The 24,732-nt window shown below is 38.0% G+C and overlaps 3 protein-coding genes across 4 annotated transcripts in view; 2 read left to right on the forward strand and 1 right to left on the reverse strand.

Moving 5' to 3' along the window:
* Positions 1–11,504: 11,504 nt before the first annotated feature.
* Positions 11,505–13,354, forward strand: LOC121389679. Its single transcript, XM_041521329.1, has 2 exons — positions 11,505–11,531; positions 11,781–13,354. The coding sequence occupies exons 1-2, from the start codon at positions 11,505–11,507 to the stop codon at positions 12,867–12,869; spliced, it is 1,116 nt and encodes a 371-aa protein (XP_041377263.1). The 3' UTR covers positions 12,870–13,354.
* Positions 13,355–20,546: 7,192 nt separating this feature from the next.
* Positions 20,547–22,926, reverse strand: LOC121390143 (tigger transposable element-derived protein 4-like). Of its 2 annotated transcripts, none has more exons than XM_041521892.1 (2): positions 20,774–22,926; positions 20,547–20,733 (listed from the first exon to the last, which is right to left on the reverse strand). In XM_041521892.1, the coding sequence occupies exon 1, from the start codon at positions 22,606–22,608 to the stop codon at positions 21,088–21,090; it is 1,521 nt and encodes a 506-aa protein (XP_041377826.1). In that variant the 5' UTR covers positions 22,609–22,926; the 3' UTR covers positions 20,547–20,733; positions 20,774–21,087. The 2 variants fall into 2 exon arrangements, with proteins under 2 accessions (XP_041377826.1, XP_041377825.1); XM_041521891.1 differs by lacking the exon at positions 20,547–20,733 and having other exon boundaries at positions 20,752–20,893; positions 20,934–22,926.
* A 56-nt stretch (positions 22,927–22,982) lies between these two features.
* Positions 22,983–24,732, forward strand: part of LOC121390494 (phenylalanine--tRNA ligase beta subunit-like) — a 38,383-nt gene continuing 36,633 nt past the window's right edge. Inside the window, exon 1 of the mRNA XM_041522323.1 lies at positions 22,983–23,166. Within this exon, the coding sequence (XP_041378257.1) occupies positions 23,109–23,166 (58 nt within the window). The 5' untranslated portion in view covers positions 22,983–23,108. The remainder of the gene's footprint in view (positions 23,167–24,732) is intronic.

The raw sequence follows: 24,732 nt of genomic DNA on the forward strand, positions 1-24,732 counted from the left end.
TCGCCTGATGCGCGGTCGGTCGGTCTGAGATCGATCCCCGTCGGTGGCCCATTTGGCTATTTCTCATTCTAGCCAGTGCACCATGATTGGTGTATCAAAAGTTGTTGTATGTGTTATCCTGTCTATGGGATGGTCCATATAAAAGATACCTCGCTACTAGTATCTAATGCCATGGAAAATGTAGCGGTTTTTCTCTCAAAAACCAGCCTGCATCCAACAAAAATGGGGCCCGTACGATAATGGCTATCTGGACAGTCAGTTGTTAGTGGGCCATTGGTTAGTGGTTAAGGTTGCACTATACCAATTAATTTCCGGCTGGGTCGAAGTTCGAGGTGCACCGAACTTTTGATAGAGAAGTTAACACCACAAGTCCTGTGATTGGTTATAAATGTGAGTGTGTTGGTTGTAAAAAAAATTAGTTTCATCTGGGCTAAAAATGTATGCAATTTTATTTGATGTAGTACCACCGTGTCAAGTAGCCTTGTGCTTGGAACATGTATGGGGTACCTGTAAAAAAAAGTACTCAAATTTTGTGCGAAACTAAGGGTGTTGCAGAAACATCTGGTTATACCGAAAATGAGCCATGAAAGGTACCATTTTCTGCAGTTAATACTTTGAGGTAGGGGTTGTAGTACTGATATTTATGGGTCACAGTTTGGTTGATATATTGCATATAGTGTTTTTAAACGCAAACGTTAACATGGTCGCCTATGGGATTTGAATTGGTATAGTCCAACCTTAAAACTCGCTCTGGATTGGAGCCGGTGTGGTATGACATACGGCCCGGCGTGATATGCGGGCCAAATCTCATCACCACCTGCATGACAAATGGACTGCCATGACATATGGCCCGTTTGTGGTTGTTCGGGAAGGGCATGTAAAATACTAAAATTATGAGATCATTCATGGTTACTGTGTGAGTGTGTGTGTGTGTGTGTGTGTGTGTGTGTGTGTGTGTGTGTGTATTAGTGATGGTATAAATTATTTAGCAAAATAAGACAAGAGGTTGAAGAGCTTAATAGACAGTTTTTCTCTTATGTGCCAAGTGCGAATATCAGTTGGTGGAACACCACTAAGCTTCGTTATTGTAAATAAATGTTTAACAGGTCAGGTCAGGTCAGGTCATAGAGCTTTACGTGCACATTCAGAACAAGCTGTTGTAGCGCACACCTGTCCTGGTCCTGTCCTGTTTAACATGTTGCCTTCGTTATAAATATAAAAATTCTCTCGTAATTTTTTGTTTCATTTAATTACTAATGCAGGCAAGGTATTGTCATACTAAATGAATCTACAAATGTCAAGCTTCGCTAACGCTGATGCATTCCACAGGACTTCACACTGTGTTAATTGATACACAGTGGTGATCCTGGATTGAATGGGTACTACACTACTAGCATCTAAAGTAAAGTAAAGTTTGTTTTATTTAACGACGCCGCTAGAGCACATTGATTTTTTATCTTATCATCGGCTATTGGACGTCAAACATATGGTCATTCTGACACTGTTTTTAGAGGAAACCCGCTGTCGCCAAATAGGCTACTCTTTTTACGACAGGCAGCAAGGGATCTTTTATTTGCGCTTCCCACAGGCAGGATAGCACAAACCATGGCCTTTGTTGAACCAGTTATGGATCACTGGTCGGTGCAAGTGGTTTACACCTACCCACTGAGCCTTGCGGAGCACTCACTCAGGGTTTGGAGTTGGTATCTGGATTAAAAATCCCATGTCTCGACTGGGATCCGAACCCAGTACCTACCAGCCTGTAGACCGATGACCTGCCACGACGCCACCGATGCCGGTCTACTAGCATCTGTGAAGGTGTGACTAGTGCTTATTTCTTATACCTTGTCACTGTTGGTTCACTGACTGACTGATACCGATTTTCAAAAAGGTTCAGGCACATCACCATTGACTGAAAGGTGTTGGTAAGTTTAAGATGGCAATTTTCAGTAAACATTTCATATACAAATTTCATGTCTGGATAAAATTAAAGTCGCCCCCACCCCCTTTTTTTTTTTTTTTTTTTTTTTTTTAAAGAATAATCCCTGGAATTTTCAGATAATATAATATATGTAATGTTCACTTCACATGAAAATTGTGTGTAATCCCTGATATTTTCAGTTAAGCATAATACATGTGCCTGAAATTTTCAATAAAACATAATATCTGAAATTTAGTCAATTATATATATATTTCCAGTTTCATATATTACTGTATTGAGGTTGCCCACTGGTAAAGCCTGATGCATGGTCAATCTTGGATTGATCCATTTCATTGGGTCATTGTGCTATTTCTTTTTTCAGGCTGTGGTATGTACTATCCTGTCTGGGATACTGCATATAATAGATCCCTTACTGCCAATAAGAAAGACTATTGGGTAGGTTTCTTCTCTTATTATCTGTGTGGTCCTCAACCATATACCTGACGCACTATAACCGTAGTTAAAAATATGAATGCGTAGTGCAATACAACATTCCTTCCTTCTCTCATTGTAATTGAATTCTCTCATCTTATTAGGAACCTGAATACAACTTCTTCCTTAAAAGTTACAATGTGTAATTAAGAAATAGGAATGTTTTATGACCGTCACAAAACTAAAGCTAAGAGCCAGGACAGATGTAACAACATTGATAAAAAAAATGTTTTTATCTGCTGCTAATAACTGTTATATTAGTAAGTATCTCATAAAGAAATACAAGTCCATTTTGAAGTAAAGATGGTTAGGTAAGTATACCTAGGCTTGTGTTTTTATAGAATCTAGGAACAAAAATAACTGGTAAAAACGTCAGAAGAAAAAAAAAACAGGAAAAAAGTCACAACTTTTAATTAAAAATATATTAGGCAATGAAACAGTTTTTGTCAAAGTTCTTTGTTTTCAATGTTGGTGGTTACAGCAGATGTTCCACCCAATGCCATAGAGAAATTCTGCCAGTTTTGCGGTCCTTGAAGCCACAATAGGAAGCCATTGTTTTTAATCTACCCTAATCAGTAAGCTGGACCCAGGCATAATTAACTCTAATCAAGAGGTGTCCCTAATCACCGCCCTGCAGGGTACGAAGCCTCTTTCTTTAACTTAACCTAATTGACCCAGCCACTCTACAAACCCACCCTATCAATAAGTTTAACATGTCCCCCCCCCCCCCCCCCCCCCCCACCCTCCGCATACTTTGATGCCACTTTCTTTTAATTTAGCCACATTCAATACTCTGCAAACTCGCATTTTGTTATATAAAAATTGTGACTTTTTTTTCTGTGACTTTTTTCCAGCCACCGTTTTGCTACTTCTATAGACCTATAGTTGGGTAAACAGAGATTATCTGTGATCTGAATTTCAATAAAAGTTTACAGCAGCATAGCTCTCGCACACTAAGTCCAGCAAGAAATCACAGCTGATATCATTCCAAACTTTCAGACTAGCCTCGGTGGCGTCATGGCAGGTCATCGGTCTACAGGCTGGTAGGTACTGGGCTTGGATCCCAGTCAAGGTATGGGATTTTTAATCCAGATACCGATTCCAAACCCTGAGTGAGTGCTCCGCAAGGCTCAATGGGTAGGTGTAAACCACTTGCACCGACCAGTGATCCATAACTGGTTCAACAAAGGCCATGGTTTGTGCTATCCTGCCTGCGGGAAGCGCAAAGAAAAGATCCCTTGCTGCTAATCGGAAGAGTAGCCCATGTAGTGGCGACAGCAGGTTTCCTCTCAAAATCTGTGTGGTCCTTAACCATGTCTGACACAATATAACCGTAAATAAAATGTGTTGAGTGCGTCGTTAAATAAAACATTTCTTTCTTTCTTTCTTTCTTTCCAAACTTTAAAGCCAAAACAAGAACTCTTGTTGAACATTATAATAATAGTTTATTGCATTCACAATATATATAAATTTCACCGATAGCTCTGGGTGAGTAGAAAATGTCTTTAAATTAATTATATTAAACTTCTAAATATTTTACAAATCCATTTATTTTGTAACAAAATATCAATTATTACATTAAATTATTATGCCAAATGAAAATTGCCAATTGTATTTAAAATTTGTATTTGACGAGTGCCAGAGCTAAATTTAAATAAAATGCAGTGGCATATGAATACAAAAATTGTACAAAAATTATCATGCATAAAATACATGTACTGAAAAGTATGTTTGACTGGACATCTAAAAAGAAACTGGATAAAAAAATGTATATACTTAAACATTTTGAAATATCTGTTTACATGTATTAGTATGTTTAAACAATGGTTTTGAACATACTAGGATCTTGTAAAAAAAAAACTAAACCTGTGGAATGTTTTTTTTCTTTCTCGTTTTGTCATATAAGAACATATTCATGTTCTGTCAGTACATATAGGTACATGTATATTTAACCTATTTTATTACTGCCACAGAGCTTTACTTTGATTATTTTCGAGTCCACTCATGACATTAAAAATACATGTTGTCAACCAGTACCAATGTGTCACATGGGCACACATTTTGCTCTACGTCACTACAAGAAAGTACAACACATGTTCGTTTCACACAAAGGTGTCAGGTTTCTTCGTGTAACACTGGTACTGGTTATGCCTGCCTTAATAAACAATTTAAATTTCAAAAATAAAGTTTCTAGAGAAATGACAGTGAGAATATTCTTGAGTAACACCAATGACATAATTTAATTGGAAATGATAACATACATAATGTCATCTTCTGCTATCTGACTACAACTTTGGAAAAATATTTTTGAGTCTAGTTTTAACTTTATTTTATTATAAAGTTAACATTTAACACTAAAAGAAAATCTTTTGTGAAACAAACAGCTATAATTAACAAACCAAATTCTGGACTTGTAATTTAGCACACTAACATAATGATATCAGCATTAGATCATTCAGCTAGAGTAATATGTGTTTATCTACAATTTGTGCTCAATTAGATCCAAGACATCTTGATTTATGATGAAATATTTCCCTTCATAAAAAAGAAAAAAATACAAGGATTCATTTTTTTTCTGGTGATTATTCAGATCACCATACATTAATTAGCAACTAATTGTACTGAACAACCCATAACAATGATCAGAATGTTATCAAAAAGAACACTCTTACATTGTTATTATTCAGGGACAGGTTACAGATTCCACAGAGGGGTGGGTGACATAAAACATTGATGGCGAGGGAGAAAGAAAACATATAAAAAGATTAAAATTGCAGAAAACAGGGGTGAGCAAGCCAGGCTTTACCCTAAATCTGCCAGTGTTATTCTAAGGTGAATCTCTTGTAGTTTTCAAAGACACGTGTACTTGAATTTGATTTAATAACAATAATTCACTCTTATCTAAATGCAATATGCTACATAGCCTACATCTAGGTTATTTATAATTGATCAATAGCATAGGAGTAAGGCTTTTTATGTTTTGGTTTCTGAATTTATTTTCAGGATTCATATATTATGTCTCAGTCATTTAAAAACTTTGATTTCTTTGTTACCTAATTTCGATAAAATCACAACAAATCCGCAAGACCGGGCAATTTGTCAGGCCGAAATTGACAGGTTGGGAAAACCTGTGACGTAATTTCTTAGCTGAGTTCTAATTGGTCAAATGTATTCACCTCGCCGTATGTCACCGCGGGCCATATGTCATGCCACACCGGTACCAAACTGAGAACCCTATACATGCATTCGAGATTAATCTTGATGAACTAACCCTATACCTACCAGCCGTATGTCCTATGGCTTAAAGGGACATACCCTAGTTTCAACCCGTGAAAATTAACACTAAGTTTAGTTGATTTACAAAGCTGTAATACAATTAGATAAAGTTACAATTGGGTGAAACATGAGTCTGTGACTTTGAAATGGTGAAATACCCTCTAAAAATAGACTAAAACTCGACCCCATAACTGTTACATTTCAGACGCACATGCGTTTTTAAAAATATGAGAAATGCATTTTGTGATATTAAAAACACCAGGATGACAGAAAACACTTCGAATGTGTGGAAATGGATAATCTAAACAATAAAATCTATGTAAAGTATGATTTCAGTTATCAAAAACGGCTCTAATAGTAAAAAATATGCCTTAGTGTATAAAAACTAGGGTATGTCCCTTTAACCACAACACCATCTGGATGAAGATATAACGGTCCGCATTTTAGCATGGTTATAGTTGCCGCCATTTACGAATCGGAATTTACATGGTCGCTTGGTATAAAATTTAAGGACTTTGCGTATAATGTATTGTTTATTTCATCAACAAAATGTCTGGTTTGTGGTTTTGTTATTATTAAATATGTGCATTTAAAATTAGTTTACTCAGACTATCGTGTACCTTGGGCAATATCACAACAAAAGTTTAAGTGTGTCAGAGGTATTTCCGCCATGTCCGTTAGCACCGTTCAGGTTCAGTTCCACCAAAGATATTGCTTTAAAAGGTGTATTTCCTTCTCATTGTCAGGACCTGCGTTTCTTTTGCGTTTTAGTACAGTTTATTTTCCTTCTTCTTTTGCGTTCCCGAGGCCATGCTCAGACTTCCAGTCCTGTTCTCACCAGGAAGTCCGCTGTCAGTCGAAGGGACGACGTCGGTCCCCAAAGTTTCTCTTTTAGGTCCACCGGATACGGCCAGGATTATGTTTGTTCTTTCTGACATATCAAGAAGTTCCCTCCTGATATTCAACAGGATATGTTCACCACAATGTGTCTGGAGGCTCTGTAGTAGAGATCTGCAGTCTGTAAGGAAAATGGTGTTGGGAGATAGTTTGTCTTGTAAGTTTAGTATTTTAGCTGCTTCAAGGAGTGCACATGCCTCAGCTCTGAAGTTGGTGGAGAGAGATTCAGTTGCGATGGACTTCATATGAAGCTTCCATCAACATATCTGATAAAGACACCCCCTCCTCCATTTTTGACAGCATTTTCAGCAGAGCCATCTGTATAGACGTGGGTCCAGGAATCTCTGTGGTTAATCCCTGTCCAACACCTTGAGGGTAAGGGCTTTGAGTTCTGCCTCTGTGTGTTCCTCCTTGTTACCAACTCCTGGCAGGTCTTTGATGGTGGTAAAATCTTCAGTTTCCCAGTCTTCATAGTCTTGGAGTGGTTCGCCTTGTTGGTCCAGTGGTGGCAAGCATTCTGCATGTTGTCTCTGAAGTATTTTGGAGATGTGATTTATGCTCTTTCTCTTGAGTTTGTTCTTGGTAGGATCTCTCAGGCTTGTATGCCGTGGATGAGATTGCATTCTCTTGAGTTTTTCGCACATTGTCGGAGTAGTTTTTCTTCCTGCCTTTCTTCAAGTGTATGTAATCTCGTAGTTTTTTCCATTGCAGAGATTGGGGTTGTTTATAACCCACCTGTTTCTGCCAGAAAGAAATATTTGGTTATGGCGCTATGGAATTGAATGCAGCCACAGTCAACAGGGAGTATCAGTAGGCCTATGGGGACCTCCCCCAGAAAGAAAATGTGTTATGTTTAGGGATCATACAGTAATGATAAGAGTAATTAATTTTGTCAAAAATACTGCATGCACTATTTACTTGCATATGGTATGATTGCGGTAGTTTTGTCTACGTAGAGAAACTGACAGTAGTGCAAAAAAAAACATGCTGCCGGTTATATCTCTTCCTGATCGACGTAACTGAATCGATCAGGATGTAATTTTTGCAATGCTCTCCCACACATTGTTGTTTTTTTGAAAATTTATATGACTACTATCACTGGCATCAGAGATAAAACTGTTTTCCTTTATAAATTGTACTAATTTTTCTACCACTGATTTTCTCATGTAGCATGTTGATTGCATATTTAAGAACGTGGACGTCAAACTGAGCAGAGTTTTCTTGGGGAAATTGGCAGCATTTTTACGTCATACAGGCTTTATACTGCAGCAGAATTTATTGTCTGGAATAGATCGCTACCTAGAGTGATCAGTTATAATCAGGGTTTCTCGAATTTTCTCAAAATCTACTAACCATGGGATCAGTGATTTTCAAAATCCACTAGCCATGGTTAAACATCAACTAGTCTTACTTCTGTATGAACCATAACTTTGTAAACAAAACAAAATGTCCAAAGCACTTTATATAATCACTTTTAATTTATAGTACAGGGCTTCTAGAGTTTTTAAAAAATCCACTAGCCATGGGATCAATGATTTGAAAAATTTACTAGCCACGATTAAAAATTCACTAGCCCTACTTTACTCTTAAGTTAATACCATTTTATTAAATAATAATAATAATCAGATGTCACCTAAAGGGGGGAATTAATAGAGCTTAAAAACGCTAACATTGGGGTTTTGCGTTGTGGGCAGGATATTCATATTTAAAAAATAGACTAATAACTGCAACATTTGACACAAAAACACACACACACAAATCACTAGCCATCAGGCATGACAATAGTAGTTATTTACCAGCCCAACATTGAATATCACTAGCCATGAGAGTGGGGCTACCATAATCTAGAAGCCCTGATAGTAGTTAACATGCATTTTGTATTATGTGCAAATACCATTAACTATTCCAAATGAATTAAACTACTAGTATTTTATTTAGTGTACCATTAAAATATGCAAACTGTAATTACAATCTGCAAAACAGGGGGTTGCTGATAAACACATTATTTAATTATCTCAAATGTCAAGTGCTATTCTTTTTTCTTTTTTTTTTGCAGGTAAATTAAAATAATATGATGACTGCATATGGTGACCATTAGCATTATGCATACAGTGTGTTAGTTATCATTGAATACAAGTGTAAACAACATGGCTACAGTATTTCTTAGAAATTGTTTTTGTTTGTTCATTTATTCATTTCAGCTTGTTTTCGTGCTTATATCCAATTAAGGTTCAAACACGCTGTCCTGGGCACACACCTCAGCTATCTGGGCTGTCTGTCCAGGACAGTGGGTTAGTTGGTTAGTAGTTAGTGAGAGAGAAGTTGGTGTAGTGCCCTTACACCTACCCATTGAGCCCTTAAAGGTAGGGTCAACTCCCAACAAGAGCCTTATGTGTTGGAAAGATGCATACCCGGACCACCAACACATACTGACACTTTAGCAAATGAAAAACGCATAATTTTAGAGTTAATAAAAAAACATGATTATTCCTGCTAACTGGGGGCAGCCATTTTGTTTCTTTTTTGTGACGTCCGGTGGTATAGCTTGGGACGAAGCGACGTCAGCTCCTGACCATCTCCTGTATGTACAGTGTAAACAAAAGCAGTAATTTTTGACAAGGCGCTTCTCTTTGATCAACCTGACTTGTAAAACAGCATAAATGACGTAATAATATAATAAACTATTTAACTAAATATATTTCAAATTGCATTAACAAAATGGGGTTATAGTATTTTTCTCTGTTAAATAATCCAAAGGAAAAATGTATACTATTAGGCCTATTGATATGCTACGTTGGAGCAAAAATGACAACCCACGATACCCAAGTAATAATTTTCTTTTCTTTGGGACTACATAATTGGTCAGTTGTGGTTTTAGATGGAAAAGTCTACTTAATCAATAGTTTTACAGAACTATTTACAGTAATACTAATAAACCATGTCCATCACCATTTTAGGGGCGACAGGTAATATTCCACAATACTGGTATGTATTTTTGTGTCTAGACAGCGTCAATTAATTGGCTCGTCTGGTTACTAATCAAATACACACCTGCCAATCAGGAATCACAGATAGAAGCAACTAACAGCATAGACCAATTAACTAAGAAAACACTCCGTGTATCATTTCAGTACGTAGGTTAATGCATGGACAAAACATTGTTAATTATTTCGACTTGTTGTGTAGCCACTTTGACAATGGGTTTTTATTTTGTATTGAAAAATAATATATATAATGCAGGATATACTTATTGCTGAATTTCTGGGATGTGTATTATTACAGAACATTGCAATGTATGACTTTTATCATCCCGCAAAAACCAGGTAGATTGTGTTTCTCTAGTTCTAAGGCTCATTCCTGACGTTACGTGTTAAGTATTACGTAACCACCAGCTCGCCAGAGGGCGTACTCGCTGAGATAGTACAAAATGGCTGCGCCGGTTATATATAATAGCTGTCACATTTAACCGTTTTATTAATTAACTATACGATTCTACTTGTTGATATTAAGCAATAATGTGCATTATATATCGTTGAATATGCATACCAGGCCAAATGCCTTAATTGTCCTCTCCTTTAAGAACTCGCTCTGGGTTTGAGCCGGTACCGTGCTATGAACCCTGTACCTACCAGCCTGTAGTACGATGGCTTAACCACTGCACCACCACAGTTTTGTCTGTTCAGCTTAGATATGAATAACAAAAATGGCGACATTTCTGCTGGGTATTGGAGATGGGTTGGGTTTTTTTAAATTGCTGTTTGGCATGGTGGAATAAACATTTTACTTGCCCTACCGAGAAAAACACTCACCACAGGCATCGGGCTACCGTATTCCAAAAGCCCTGTATAACGTATTCATGTGCATATAAACAAATAAATGAAAATAGTGTAGAGCAATCAAACAGAAATACTGCATTCCGAATCTGCATTCCGCATACCGTGTGTCAGGTAAACGCAGCTTAAATTATATATTATTTATTCATACATACAAAATTATTGGGAGAAATCCAGTTTTGGTTGCTTACAAACATTGAAGTCGACAAAACACACTGAATATAACAGACACTACTATTCTAAACAATGTTTTATTATTTTGCTTGTTTATTTTCAGATACTAATATAGAGAGCTCACCTTATTATGAAGAGTAACGAAAGGGTTTTTGAAAATGAGCCTGTCGCCATTCAACCTGCACCGCGAGGACACCCGACTCGTCAAACACCAGAATTGTGTCTACAAGATCAAGGCCACTTTCAGTGGCATCCCTGAAAACATTTTCATCATAAATTCAGGTTCTGCAGAGCACAATAACTCACGAGAACCGCCAAAAATCTAGCAATCCCAGATTGGAAAAAAGATTTCCAACTCCTATCTTTCAACTTCTTTTGCTGTCTGTCTCCACATCTCCGTCCTTGTCTCTCCAACCACAACAGGTGCTTGTCTCTTGTGGTTATCTGTGCCACACACCTGCCATTCCCCATCAGCTTTTACCTGTAGCTGTGGGCTTAGACTGACCATTTCGGGGTGTGATCAGTAGTTACTTCTCGCATTGTTAAGAGGCACTTATAACCACCTACTATACGCCTCTACTACCGGCAATCATTAGTTGGTGCCATGGGTCAGACCAGGGCTCAAAATAGCAGCCTCTGAAAAGCTGTCAATTGTTTTAGACTAGCAGATGAAATAAAAATTCAACTGCTAAAATAAAAATAAATATCGCATGGTCATTTTTCAATAGATAGATGTGTGTACTATTTAGCTGCTAAGCTCGTGATTCTGATATATTTTAATTTTATAATGCTCTAAAATACATCTCAGAGATTTTAATTTTTTTTACACTTAACCTACAAGAAATGATGAGATTTATTGTTTAAGTGAAAACTAATAAGTTTACAGATTAGAAAAACCTCAACATCATTATATGGCTACTCCCGGTGTCCATACCTGGGTTCCGTGAAGTCTGGTTTCCAACAGGCCATTTTTTTCTGGATATCGGCCATATTTCTTTTGGTCCGTTAATTATCGAACAAAATGACAGCAGGCCATATTTTACTTCTTATTACAAGTCGTGCATAATATGTACTACTCTATGGGAAAATGTAGATCCAAAAATATCTTTGTCCTTAACTTATTCAATTGTCTTATTCAGTGTATTTTTGTTCTGTTGTAGGTTCTAATACAATTTTTTGTATTCTAGGATGCTGCTAATTACGACCTGGAACAAGTGTTTCGAGCTGTGTTGTACGCAGAAGAAAGAGACCGACATCTTACTGTGATTGAAACCGATCAGTTCTCTGTGGCCTGTTCCAAGAAATACTGGAAAGCATCGGAAAAACTTGGTTTTAAAGATAACGGAGAGCGTCTTAAAGTGTTCCCGTATGTTTTAATATTTCAAGTTTCTTTAAAGGAAGACTTCGACTTGAACCAACAGGAAGCAGATACGACCAGTATAGCATTAAAAGAAACCAGAGACTTACGAAAGAAGTCTTCACCCAAAAATGAAGCTTCGAAAAAAAGCTGTAAACATTTACGAGAGAACATGGAGCCTGTTGATGGGTCTGTGCAACAAACCAGGGACAAAAGGAATGTCAAATCTAAAGAGATTGGTCAAACCGATTCGATATCTGGATCGAAAAGGTCAAAATCATCGAGTGGGGACCGTGAATTATCTCACTGTGATGAAGGGCAGTTGGTTATGTCACCAGAACGCTGGTTAAGAAGTAAAAAAGATAGTGCGTCACAGTCACAGAAAACCTCTCCCAAATTTAATTCAGTTAAATCCAAGATGTTTCCCTCCAAACCTGTTAGAAGATCTCCACGTTTGTGCCAAACTACCAATGTGAAAAACCCACAAAATGTTGGTTTGGAATCGGAAATTGTCAGTGTTAACAAAATACCAAATAAGGCGTCTCATCAGAAAAAGACTACAAATTACGTCAAGACGATACCCATTTCTGCCAATTCCATAACAGTTGCAAAACCGAAGAAAACAAAATCTGTTTCGCCAGTAAAGACGTCCATTCGACAGACTCGGTTACAGAACAGAAACAACTCCAGTTTGGGATCAGATGACGTGGACATTGCTCAGAGAATGAAAGTTATACGCTTGTCAAGAAATGATCGTCATTTGATCGAGTCGGAGGAATATGCTGAAAACTTGAAACTTCAGTCGCTGGCAAGTTCAAAATCATTGAGACGAAGTCCAAGAAAACGACGCAGCTCAGGCCTATGGGAGTTTGTAGAAACAATAACGACTCCGATAAAACGATTATTGACTGGCAGATAATAACTTGTGGGTGTTTATGCCCCCTCCCCCAACGAACTCCCCCTTAAAAAGAAAGAGTAATGTTCACTGCGGATATAACTGTCGAATTCTGTAGATTAATCATCGTTAAAGAAATAACAGTGATGTTGCAATCTCCAGTACAGTTCATGTCCAGGGACAAACCTTTCAGGGGGTCGGGGGGGGATCCTTGGAATTGTTGGTGTTTTTACCCTCCACCAGAAACATACATACAATCCAGTAGTCTGTAATCAGTTTTCAAAGTAAGAGCTTGCCCACTATTTGGCCAGAGAAGACTAGGTTATTGAGTCCTAATTTTTTAATGTTTTTTTTTTTTTTTTTTTTTGACATAGCTTAGATATAGCCATTGTGTACTTACGGAGTGGCATGGAGAGTAACACAGCAAAACAGTTTTCAGTTGAATAATTATGTTCCAAAAGCAAACTGAAGGGTTTTGTAGCATCATATGCATTTATGCCACCCGCCACCCCCCCCCCCCCCCCCACCCCCCAACAGTTTTATGTACACCTTTCGCGGTATACTTACGCATCCATAAAGTAAAAGCAATAAATCTGAGATTTTTTTAAACCCTCCCGTCACATTTACAATAATTAGGAGCTTGTACAGGCATTGAAAAGTACATTGCATATAATTAGGTGCTTGGATTGCATCCATTTTACACCAATAAAAATATTAATTTTGGTGTATGTATGTACTCTGAGTCCTGTTAGTGAACCCCCCCCCCCCCCCCCCCCAAAACAAACTGTCTGAAGTGTGCCCCCCCCCCCCCCCCCCCCCCTCTGGGCATATGTACATTATGTATGGCCCCTTTATGTACTGCAGTGTTAATGGCTTTGTTGGTTGTATTTTGATGGATCTTGTCACTTTTTGTGTTTGGCAATTTTCCATAATTAAAATTGCATGTTTGTTCTACATTTAACTTTCTGTCAGTCAAAACTACAATAATTGCATTTTTGAAATTCCGGTATGTGGAATAATAAAGATTATGCCTTTTAAAAAATAACACATTTATAGCTACTTACAATCCACACAAAAAAAAGTTTTAAGTGTTTGGAATTCTACCATTTCTTACAAGAAATTTCATGTTCCCGTGTTCATTAACAGTGAAAAAGAAAATTTAGTAGGCAATATGCAGCTCAAATTTTTTATTCTAGTTGGGTGTTTTTTTACTTGTGATGAAGATGAACCTGTAAATTATAAAATATATAAAATAAAAGGCCTGTTCTATAGGCTTTATTTATGTTTGTGTACTGCCTTTACAATAATCACTGGCATAGCCAAGGTGTGGGGCCATAGCCATATAGCCCAGTCAATCACACCTATTTTCTCCCACCCCAAACACCGTTTATGTTTCCCCATGGGCGGGATGTAGCCCAGTTGTAAAGCACTCGCTCGATGTGTGGTCGGTTTGGGATCGATCCCCGTCAGTGGGCCCATTGGGATATTTCTTGTTCCAACCAGTGCACCAAGGCTGGTATATCAAAGGTCGTGGTATGTACTACCCTGTCTGGGATGGTGCATATAAAAGATCCCTTGCTGCTAATCGAAAAGAGCCCATGATGTGGCAACAGTGGGTTTCCTTTCTCAATATCTGTGTGGTCCTTAACCATATGACTGTAAATAAAATGTGTTGAGTGCATCGTTGAATAAAACATTTCTTTCTTTTTTTCCTGTTTTCCCATAACAAAACTCCGAACAGAAAGTATGGTTGGATCTCCCAGTGTGGGTGGCTTCCCAATTGTAAGCATACAAGTTGGGGAGAGGGTGTAACTGCCTCTCTTCTCTCCCTCCCCCTTCCCAATGACTGAGAAAATTTCCACATTCTGGTAAAAAAAACAATGGAGATGTCCAGGCAAAATGAAACAAAATTTTAACACTTTGGTTGTACATGTAATACACATGTGAATAAACGTTATCCAGATTCAGGCATTTTCATTTCATTCAGGCAAATATCTGCTTGCCCATCACAAAAATAGGAACCCCAAATATAAAAACCTGGCTATGCCATTGACGACAATGTTAATTTGTTATTTATTCCTGTATGATGCATGACATTCTTGAGACCTTGATTACACAGGGTCTGTTCCAGAATTGATCACAGGTGGGGTGGGGTGGTCATTGAATTTATGAATAAAATGTATGCATAAGAAAAAATGCAACAAACCCACCAGGAATAGTAATTCAGACTCAAACTTAAGAATTTGTAACCCACGTCAATTTTGTAAAGAATTGCCATGGGTGAAACAGCCATGGCAAATGTTTTTTAAAGTAACATTTGCAGCAAATAAACATGACTAGAATGTTATTTTGCTGTATGTAGACATATTTCAAATATACTGGCAGATATAATGTACACCAGGTGTATACATTTTGCCATTGTTGAGGAGTTTTACTGATGGTACAAAAGTGCAGTCAGTGGTGCTCTCTACCTAAGGCAGTTTATATCTCAACGACGGCAATTGCATGCCGCCAGTGCTGTGGTTAAATTCGAGCCCTGGTAATTACAATGCTTCCTGCTTTTCGCATCCCCCATGCGATTAATTCTGAAACAATCCATAGCTCTTTTTGAACTGAATTGTCGGATTATGTTTTCATAACTTGTTGGTGCATTGTTTATTGTTAATAAATATATTAATTTATTCAAGTGCTTGTTATTGTGAGACAATCTTGTTACAGCAAGTGCACTATGAGTCACTGATATATCAAAAGCTGTGGTATGTGGTATCCTGTCTATGGGATGGTGCATAAAAAAGATCCCTTTCTACTAATTAATGATAAAATGTAGCAGGTTTCCTCTCTTAAGTCTAGACCGGCCTCAGTGGCGTCATGGCAGGCCATCGGTCTACAGGCTGGTAGGTACTGGGTTCGGATCCCAGTCGAGGCATGGAATTTTTAATCCAGATGCCGACTCCAAACCCTGAGTGAGTGCTCCGCAAGGCTCAATGGGTAGGTGTAAACCACTTGCACCGACCAGTGATCCATAACTGGTTCAACAAAGGCCATGGTTTGTGCTATCCTGCCTGTGGGAAGCGCAAATAAAAGATCCCTTGCTGCCTGTCGTAAAAGAGTAGCCTATGTGGCAACAGCGGGTTTCCTCTAAAAAAATCTGTGTGGTCCTTAACCATATAACCGTAAATAAAATGTGTTGAGTGCGTCGTTAAATAAAACACTTCTTTCTTTCTTTCTCTTAAGTCTAATAATATCAAAATATACAAATGTTTGACATCCAATAGCCGATGATCAGTAAAAAGCAATGTGCTCTAGTGGTGTCATTAAACAAAAAACTAACTTGGTAAGACAATATCGCTGGAGAAATTTGCTTGTTCAGGAAACTAAATATTCACACTTCTCTTCAGCTTATTCAGCTATTTGATGACTATCAATCAATGTTGCAAATGGTTATTCAAATGATGTTTATTTGAGAGAGACAAAATCCACCGAACATTGCCAAAAAGCATACAACCAAAAGGCAACAAGGGATTTTTTATATGTTCTTTTCCTTGGTAAAAAGTTAAAAGTTTGTTTTACGACATCACGAGAGAGAGAGAGAGTACCTTTAACATGCCCCTATAGATACCACTACGGGCCTGTCTGTCGGAGGCCAGGTCTCTGGATAGCCAGTGGTCTGGGACAACACCACTAGAGCACACTGATTTATTAATCGTTGGCTATTGGATGTCAAACATTTGGTTATTTTTACACATAGTCTTGGGGAGGAAACCAGCTACATTTTTATCGTATGTTGACATCCAGTAGCTGATAATTAATATATCAATGTGTTCTAGTGGTGTCATTAAACAAAACTGACTTTAACTTTGTGAACATTTTTCCTAATGCAGTAAGGGATGGGTGGGGGTAGAATTATTATTTTTTTTATATTTTCTGTGGGAGCATGACATGAATCCCCATAGAAACTCTTGATCGCTAGTCTAGACACACACACCCCTCACACACACAATTTCCTGCCTGATATATTTACATGTGTATTTTATATAAATTTGAACAATTAACACACGAATGTTTATTACGATTCTATGACCCAAGGAACTCGGGCGAGTGCTCTACCCACTGAATAAGGGATGAAGCCCATTGGTAAACTGCTCTCTTATGATCATGACACTAACCGATTGTGTAACTGAAAGTTGATCGGTTAATGCAAATCAATTATGAAATGGAAATGTTTTATTTAACGACGCACTCAACACATTTTATTTACGGTTATATGGTATCGGACATACACGTGTATGGTTAAGCACCATACAGATATTGAAGGAGGAAACCCGCTGTCGCCACTTCATGGGCTACTCTTTTTAATTAGCAGCAAGGAATCTTTCATATGCACCATCCCATACAGGATAGCACATACCATGGCCTTTGATATACCAGTCGTGGTACACTGGCTGGAGCGAGAAATAGCCCAATGGGCCCACTGACAGGGATCGATCTCAAACCGACAGCGCATCAGAATAAGGGATGAAGCCCAGTGGTTAACAGCTCTCTTATGATCATACGACCCTAACAGATAGTGTAGTCGAAAGTTGATTGGTTAATGCAAATCAATTATGATGATTGATGAAGTTCCAACAGAAGGAAAAGTTTTATTTAACGACACACTCAACACATTTTATTTATGGTTATATGGCGTCCAATCTAATCAAAATTAGCTCCACTATTACATGTGGATCTAACACCAGCCAGTTGGAGCACATGTCCACCAATCAAAACCTTACTTGCAGAATCCTGCCAGTGATTTAAAACTAACAACACTGTGTAGTCCCCAATGTCCAGGTAACATTTCGTCTGTAAATAATAATTTAAATATTAACCAATCACATGCACTTCGCCTTTTATAACGTTATTTGGGAGCATACAAATTCTAAAAATATCGGGCAAGTCTATTTTAGTGGCCGCAGTACAGCGAACCATACCAATACGTACGGGGTGGGTTATCGGTCTTCAATTTTACATTAAAAATTATTTATTTATTTATAAAAAAAAAAAACTAAATCAGTCTTCAGTTTTACATTACAAATTATTTATTTTATAAAATAAAACATGTTTTAAGGCATTCGTAATTCACACGAAACATGTCATATACCCTCAGGATAATTCGGAATGTTTTCAAATTATTTTTAAATCACTGGCATAATTCTGCAAGTAAGGTTTTGATTGGTGGACATGAGCTCCAACTGGCTGGTGTTAGATCCACATCCAATAGTGGAGCTAATTTTAATTAGATTGTATGGCGTCAGAAGTTTTAACCGAATCCCAACACTATATTTACTTCTAATGGAAAAATATCGCAGAATTCCTCCATGAGTCAAGACTACATGTACATGTCAGAATTACCAATTAGGTTTATTCGCACCCCACCACTGGTATATTAAAGGCTGTGGTATGTGCTGTCCTGTTTACATATAAAAGATCCCTTGCTGCTAATATTTTTTTTTTACATGTACCCGGTACATGGTTTTCCTGTAAACACTGTTACCAGTATCAAATGTTTGGCAGCCAATAGCCGATGATTAATAAATCAATGTGCTCTAGTGGTGTTGTTGAACAAAACAAACACACTAAGTGTTCAGTTCGGATAATTACCAACTTTGAGAAATTGAGAAAACAATAATTATTATAGGTTGCTGGTTGATCTTCTTGTACTGTACAACTTGTACCCAGTTGTGATAGTTAAATAAGTCTTACCACTGAGATTCCGCAAGTTTTATTGTGTACGTTTCTGCACGTGGAAATGAAAGAAAAAAAAGAAAGATGTTTTATTTAACAACGCACTCAACACATTTTATTTTACGGTTATATGGCGTCAGACATATGGTTAAGGACCACACAGATTTTGAGAGGAAACCCGCTGTCGCCACTACATGAGCTACTCTTCCGATTAGCAGCAAGGGATCTTTTATTTGCGTTTCCACAGGCAGGATAGCACAAACCATGGCCTTTGTTGAACCAGATATGGATCACTGGTCGGTGCAAGTGGTTTACACCTACCCATTGAGCCTTGCGGAGCACTCACTCAGTGTTTGGAGTTGGTATATGGATTAAAAATCCCATGCCTCGACTGGGATCCAGCCTGTAGACCGATGGCCTGCCACGACACCACCGAGGCCGGTTGCACGTGGAAATGAGCTTAAATTCAATATGGATGAAGTTGAAAGTAAATGTTTCATGTTATGACATCAATGTGCTAAAAAATCTCTCCTTGATCAACCTTTTTTTCAGTGTGCAGAATCACATATACAGGTATATATGGAAAAAGCCCTTTGTAAATGCACTGTATTGATAAATGTGTACTCTGAAACACATGCGAAACAGTGTTAATGGAAAGCGCGTATGAAGAGGAAGGAAGGAAATGTTTTACCTAATGACACAACACATTTTATTTGCGGTTATATGGCGTCGGACATATGGTTATGGACCACACAGACATTGAGGGAGAAACCCTGTTGTCGCCATTTCATGGGCTACTCTTTTCGATTAGCAGCAAGGGATCTTTTATATGCACCATCCCATACAGGATGGCACATACCACGGCCTTTGCTGTACCAGTCGTGGTGCACTGGCTGGAGCGAGAAATAGCCCAATGGGCCCACCAACAGGGATCGATCCCAAACCAACTGCACTTCCAAGCGAGCGCTTTACCAATGGGCTATGTCTCGCCCACGGGCACTAAGAGAGTAACATCCACACAACACAATAACACACACCACAGCTTTTAATAAACAATGTACCAGTCATAGAGTTGTGATTAGGATGAGGATGAGTACATGTATGCTGTATTAACTAACAAATATTTAAGTGAATAACTGGATAAAAGAAAAAAATCATCACAAATTAAAAGATTAATAAAAAATATTTATTTTCAAATGGTGTCACTGGTTTCTTAAGACCTCTCAGTCTCATACCAGACCAAATTCCTTGACATGTTGAGATCGCTTGCATCTCTTAATGACACACAGAACTTCAGCTCCTGGTAGGGTCACCTAAGCTGGAACTGGTCGGAGGGTAGCCTAACTAAAATGGATCATTGCCAAATTAAGACAATGAGCTGGGCCAAAGTACTCCTGAATTTAAGGCATTAAAATTAGCAACCCATGTTGACCCTACAGGTCACCATACACTATGGGCTTGGTAATGTTACAACACATTTATAAACTTTACAATTTCCATTGAACATTATTTCTATAAAATCCCCCGACAGACAGCGACATATTTTTATTCATTCATATTGCTTTTCTTGTAATGATTCTTGTACATCTTAACATGTATATATGCATAATGTATATATATTTGAATAACACACAAATTTATGTGGTGTAGTTTTTTCGTGAGTTTTATGACGAAATACCATGCTCGACTTTCTTGACATACAATATATAGTAACCTGCTGGTAACCCTGAATGATCGTTCTCGACTTATTTCAATGCTGGGTACTTGAATCGATGCACCTCTGCAGCTGAAGGAAGGAAGAAAATGTTTTATTTAATGATGCACTCAACACATTTTATTTTCGGATATATGGTGTTGGACATATGGTTAAGGACCATATAGATACTGAGACAGAAAACCCGCTATCGCCACTTCATGGGCTACTTTAGTCGATTACCGGTAGCAGCAAGTGATCTTTTATATGCACCATCCCATTTACAGGACAGCACATACATGTACCACAGCCTTTGATGCACGAGCTGGAGCAAGAAATAGCCCAATTGACAGGGATCAATTCCAAACCGACAGCGCCTCAATTAAGCAAGCACTTTACCAATGGGGTCCGTCTCGCCCCAGATGCAGTATTCGACAAATGTTTGAGAAAGTCATTAGCCCTCACAGAAACCTTGGCTAGTGCCCTATGTGTCATTAGCCCTCACAGAAACCTTGGCTAGTGCCCTATGTGTCATTAGCCCTCACAGAAACCTTGGCTAGTGCCCTATGTGTCATTAGCCCTCACAGAAACCTTGGCTAGTGCCCTATGTATCATTAGCCCTCACAGAAACCTTGGCTAGTGCCCTATGTATCATTAGCCCTCAAATAAACCTTGGCTAGTGCCCTATGTATTATAGTAATACAGTTAATAATTTCCACTAGCCCAGACCAAATATTTACTAGCCGGGACCAAGGGCTAGTGGATTTGTCGAACGCTCACTTATGAATGTTCGAAGAAGTTTCTGAAGACTATTATACTATATAGTCACTCTTTGGTTCTTTTCTTCGCTGCACCTCGAATCACTGACTGAACTGTAGTTTCCAATGAATAGAAGGCTTCGAAGTTCACTACGCCACGACACTCCAGATATCGTCTGACAGTCACCAGCGATTTCAACGCGTCAGACCCTGTTGTCCTGGTTAACTCGTTTGTTTCCTTGTCGTTGTTTTCGTCTGACTGACCCAATGTTTCAGCATTCAGAATACTGGCACAGATTTCATCATCGGGCCGTATGCCAAAACACGGTATGTTCTCGTCCACTTTGACAAATTTGTCAAACTCCAATTGGCTTATTCCGTCAGGTGCCGTATAATGTTCATCAGTTTCTGGTACATCTTCATCTGCACTTCCCAATTGAAACCCTGCTTTTCTGAAACAGCTGATAACAGTTTCCTTTGTAACTTCAATCCACGATTTTTGAAGCATGTGGATTGCATCCAGTAGACTTATTTCTCGTACGCAGGAATTTGTCTCTATGTTGTTTCCGATGTTAAGTTCAGCCACGATGCGATGCACAATCTGTTTCTTGTACAGATATTTCAGACTGGTCAAGATTCCTTGCTCACAAGGTTGTTTTGTGTTTAGCGGGAAGAAAAGAAGTTTGACGTGATCAAGCTTTGAAACAAGGTCCACTGGGTGTTCAGAACAATGGTTGACAATTAGCACAATCTTTCTTTTCTGGGATTTCATATCTCTGTCCAAATTAAAGCACCACTGTCTAAATATGTCGCTAGTAATCCAGGCACGCTTACTGAGCATGTAATCGACAGGAATACCAGTAACACAGCTGGGGATTTTGTTTTCACCAATAAGCAGTAGACGTCTTTTGTCGGTTCCCGACATATTGCAGGCAACAAGTGCAGTCATCTTGTCCTCTTCTGTACTTTTATCATTTTTCTGTTCACTTTTTATAACGTAAATTCCCTCTGGTGTGGCACGGAAATACAGACCGGTTTCTTTTGCAGTATATACATCATTTGGGCTGTATTGCTTCAGCAGTTTGGGGATATCTTCATTGACCCATTTTTCAGCAGCATGCAAATCTTCGACTTTTTTCGGCTTTTTCGTTGACAAAGAACATTTTTCTTTCCATCGACTAATCCATCCACTTGTAGGTATGAAGTCGGGTTTGTTTAGTGTTTGCGCTAATGTCTTCGCCTTTTCCTTCAGAACTATCCCTGTAAGTGGAATGTTGTTATTGCGGGCTTCCACAAGCCAGCTTTTCATAGCTGATTCGACATCTGTATTTTTTCCAAACCGTTGTCTTTTTCGGTTTGGGTTTTCACTCCGTTCCCAAAGGGACAAGATTTTAGATTTATTGGTTGCTACTCGTGAAATCTGTGCCTGTGAAACTCCAAATTGTTGAGCAACTTTGGTCTGTGGAACTTTCTTGTTAAGCTGATCTATAACATTCACCTTCTCGGACAATGACAGCTCAACACGTTTACGTTTTTTACTCACTTTTGTAAATGACGTTTTTGGATTTTCTCTCACTGGACTGGCCATGGAGCGCTTTTTTTTGTTTGCTTTTTTTTTTTAAATAAGTCTATTTCACCTTTTAGCCGTCCTTGATCCCAATAACCTTTTAACACAAGCTGTTTCACTTTGTGCCTGAAATAAAGGCAGCTCTTGAGTGGCAACTGTTAAGAGTTATTTTAATATGTTATCAAAGAAAAAGCTCGCAAACGTTTTGTCAGGTGTAGCAATTTAGAGTATTAATTTGCGTGTTCAGCGACACCAATCGACGCTAACGTACGCCAACTATTTGACTGGCCCCCGACGTGCTTATAATTAGTTTAACGTATAATCCAGTCTATCGAACGTTTTGTCTGATCGGTCTGGCTGAACACAAAAAAGTGTTTCCGGTTTGATGTCGGAAACGCTCTTCACAAAATAAGTCTGTAAACTACTTCCATGTTTTCATCATCCTTCCTAACTTCTCATGTTTTATAACAATTAAAAGTTCTTATGTCTTTTTAATTAATCTGTATTTTATAAATTATATCATGCCAGTAATAAGCGTGAAACGCGACGAACTGTTTAAAGCTCTAGGGAGGACATACAGTGCGTACCAACTTGTCATATGTTTCCGTTAACTCTTAAACTCGTGCCGTTGTGAGAAGCACTTCATGACAAAACTAGATGCACTACATTCCACCCTCCCACAATTACATGAATAAGAATTTATGAATTAGAGTTGTGTGAAAAAGTTCGACCCGTACCCCTCTATATCAAGGCTCTAAAGACTAACTAACACTAAAAGTAACCTGAACTTAAACTTAACCATTGAAAGGTGTGGGGGCTAACCATCGAAAGCATGCCAAGTTGTGCATAGACAATTTCAAATACTGGACAAGAATGAGTAGCAGAAGGCTAAAAATATGTACAAATGACTCGACAGGCGATTGGTTTATTTTAATAATCATCAGAGTAGTTAAAATTATCGAAAATTACAGATTTGTTATTTAGTGTACAGTAAATAATTGTACTTAGGAGGTGGCAGACATATTCTATAACCGTACCCAGAAGGCAACCATATTTTTAGGGTCGACTTTGGTATTCCCCACATCCGTTCCCAAATAGGTTTTTTAATTACTTGGGACCAAACCAAACCGTCCGAACCAAAATCATAAATGCTAACAACTACCTGTATGATAAATTGCTCTCCTACCTTTATTTTTCGTTAGATTTTACCCACATTTTGTCCAGACAGAAACATTGAAAAAACCATTACCATGACAGATTCCACATACTAGATGATAACTATGTCACCTACATGTATATCGACTTCGCTGAGATCGCATAGGGCAAAAAGCATGTATAATTTTGTGTCAGCTGCCATTTTGCCTTTTTATGGAATACTCTCTAAGAGGGGTGAAAGGATATGACTTAATTTAACGTCATAACATGTTATTATATGAAAGCAAACGTGATGACGTCATATTATTTTTATTTTTATTTTATTTTTTATTTTTTTAAAGATACCACTAGAGAACATTGATTTTATAGTAATTATGTCACATACTTTGGAGGCTCTCACCCTTCTAGAAGAGTATTCCATAAAAAAGCAAAATATGGCACACAGCAGAAAACATGCTGCATGTTTTTTGTCCTATGCGATATCAACGAAGTCGATACTGGTGACATCGTTACTGTCTCATATGTGGAATATATGTCACTGTAATGGTTTTTGCACAACTGGTGTATGGACAAAATTTGGTGAAAATGTAACAGTAATTAAATGTAGGAGAGTACTTTATTGTAGTTGTTAACATTTGGTTTTGACTTTAATTACTAACTGAATATTATGCCAAAATTGGTTAAAACTGTTGAGCATTTTTGGGGGGAGGGGAAGGGGGCTTAGCCCCATGTAACACCATGGATCCAACGTGGATACATTCCTGAGAAACCTACGGTACATGTATATGTTTGTCTAAATTATCAATGTTTTTTACTTTGAACATGTATACCAGGTATACTAATAAGTAACTAAAGATTTATTATGTGTACTTTTTAGGTATTTGCAATGGGGTCAAGTAATACAGAAAGGATTTATACAAGTTTATTATATACATATTTCATGTGTGTACATATACTTGCAGTATATAATACATAATTTTAAATAAATAT

The sequence above is a fragment of the Gigantopelta aegis genome, chromosome 15, assembly GCF_016097555.1.
Source record: "Gigantopelta aegis isolate Gae_Host chromosome 15, Gae_host_genome, whole genome shotgun sequence".
NCBI lineage: Eukaryota > Metazoa > Mollusca > Gastropoda > Neomphalida > Peltospiridae > Gigantopelta > Gigantopelta aegis.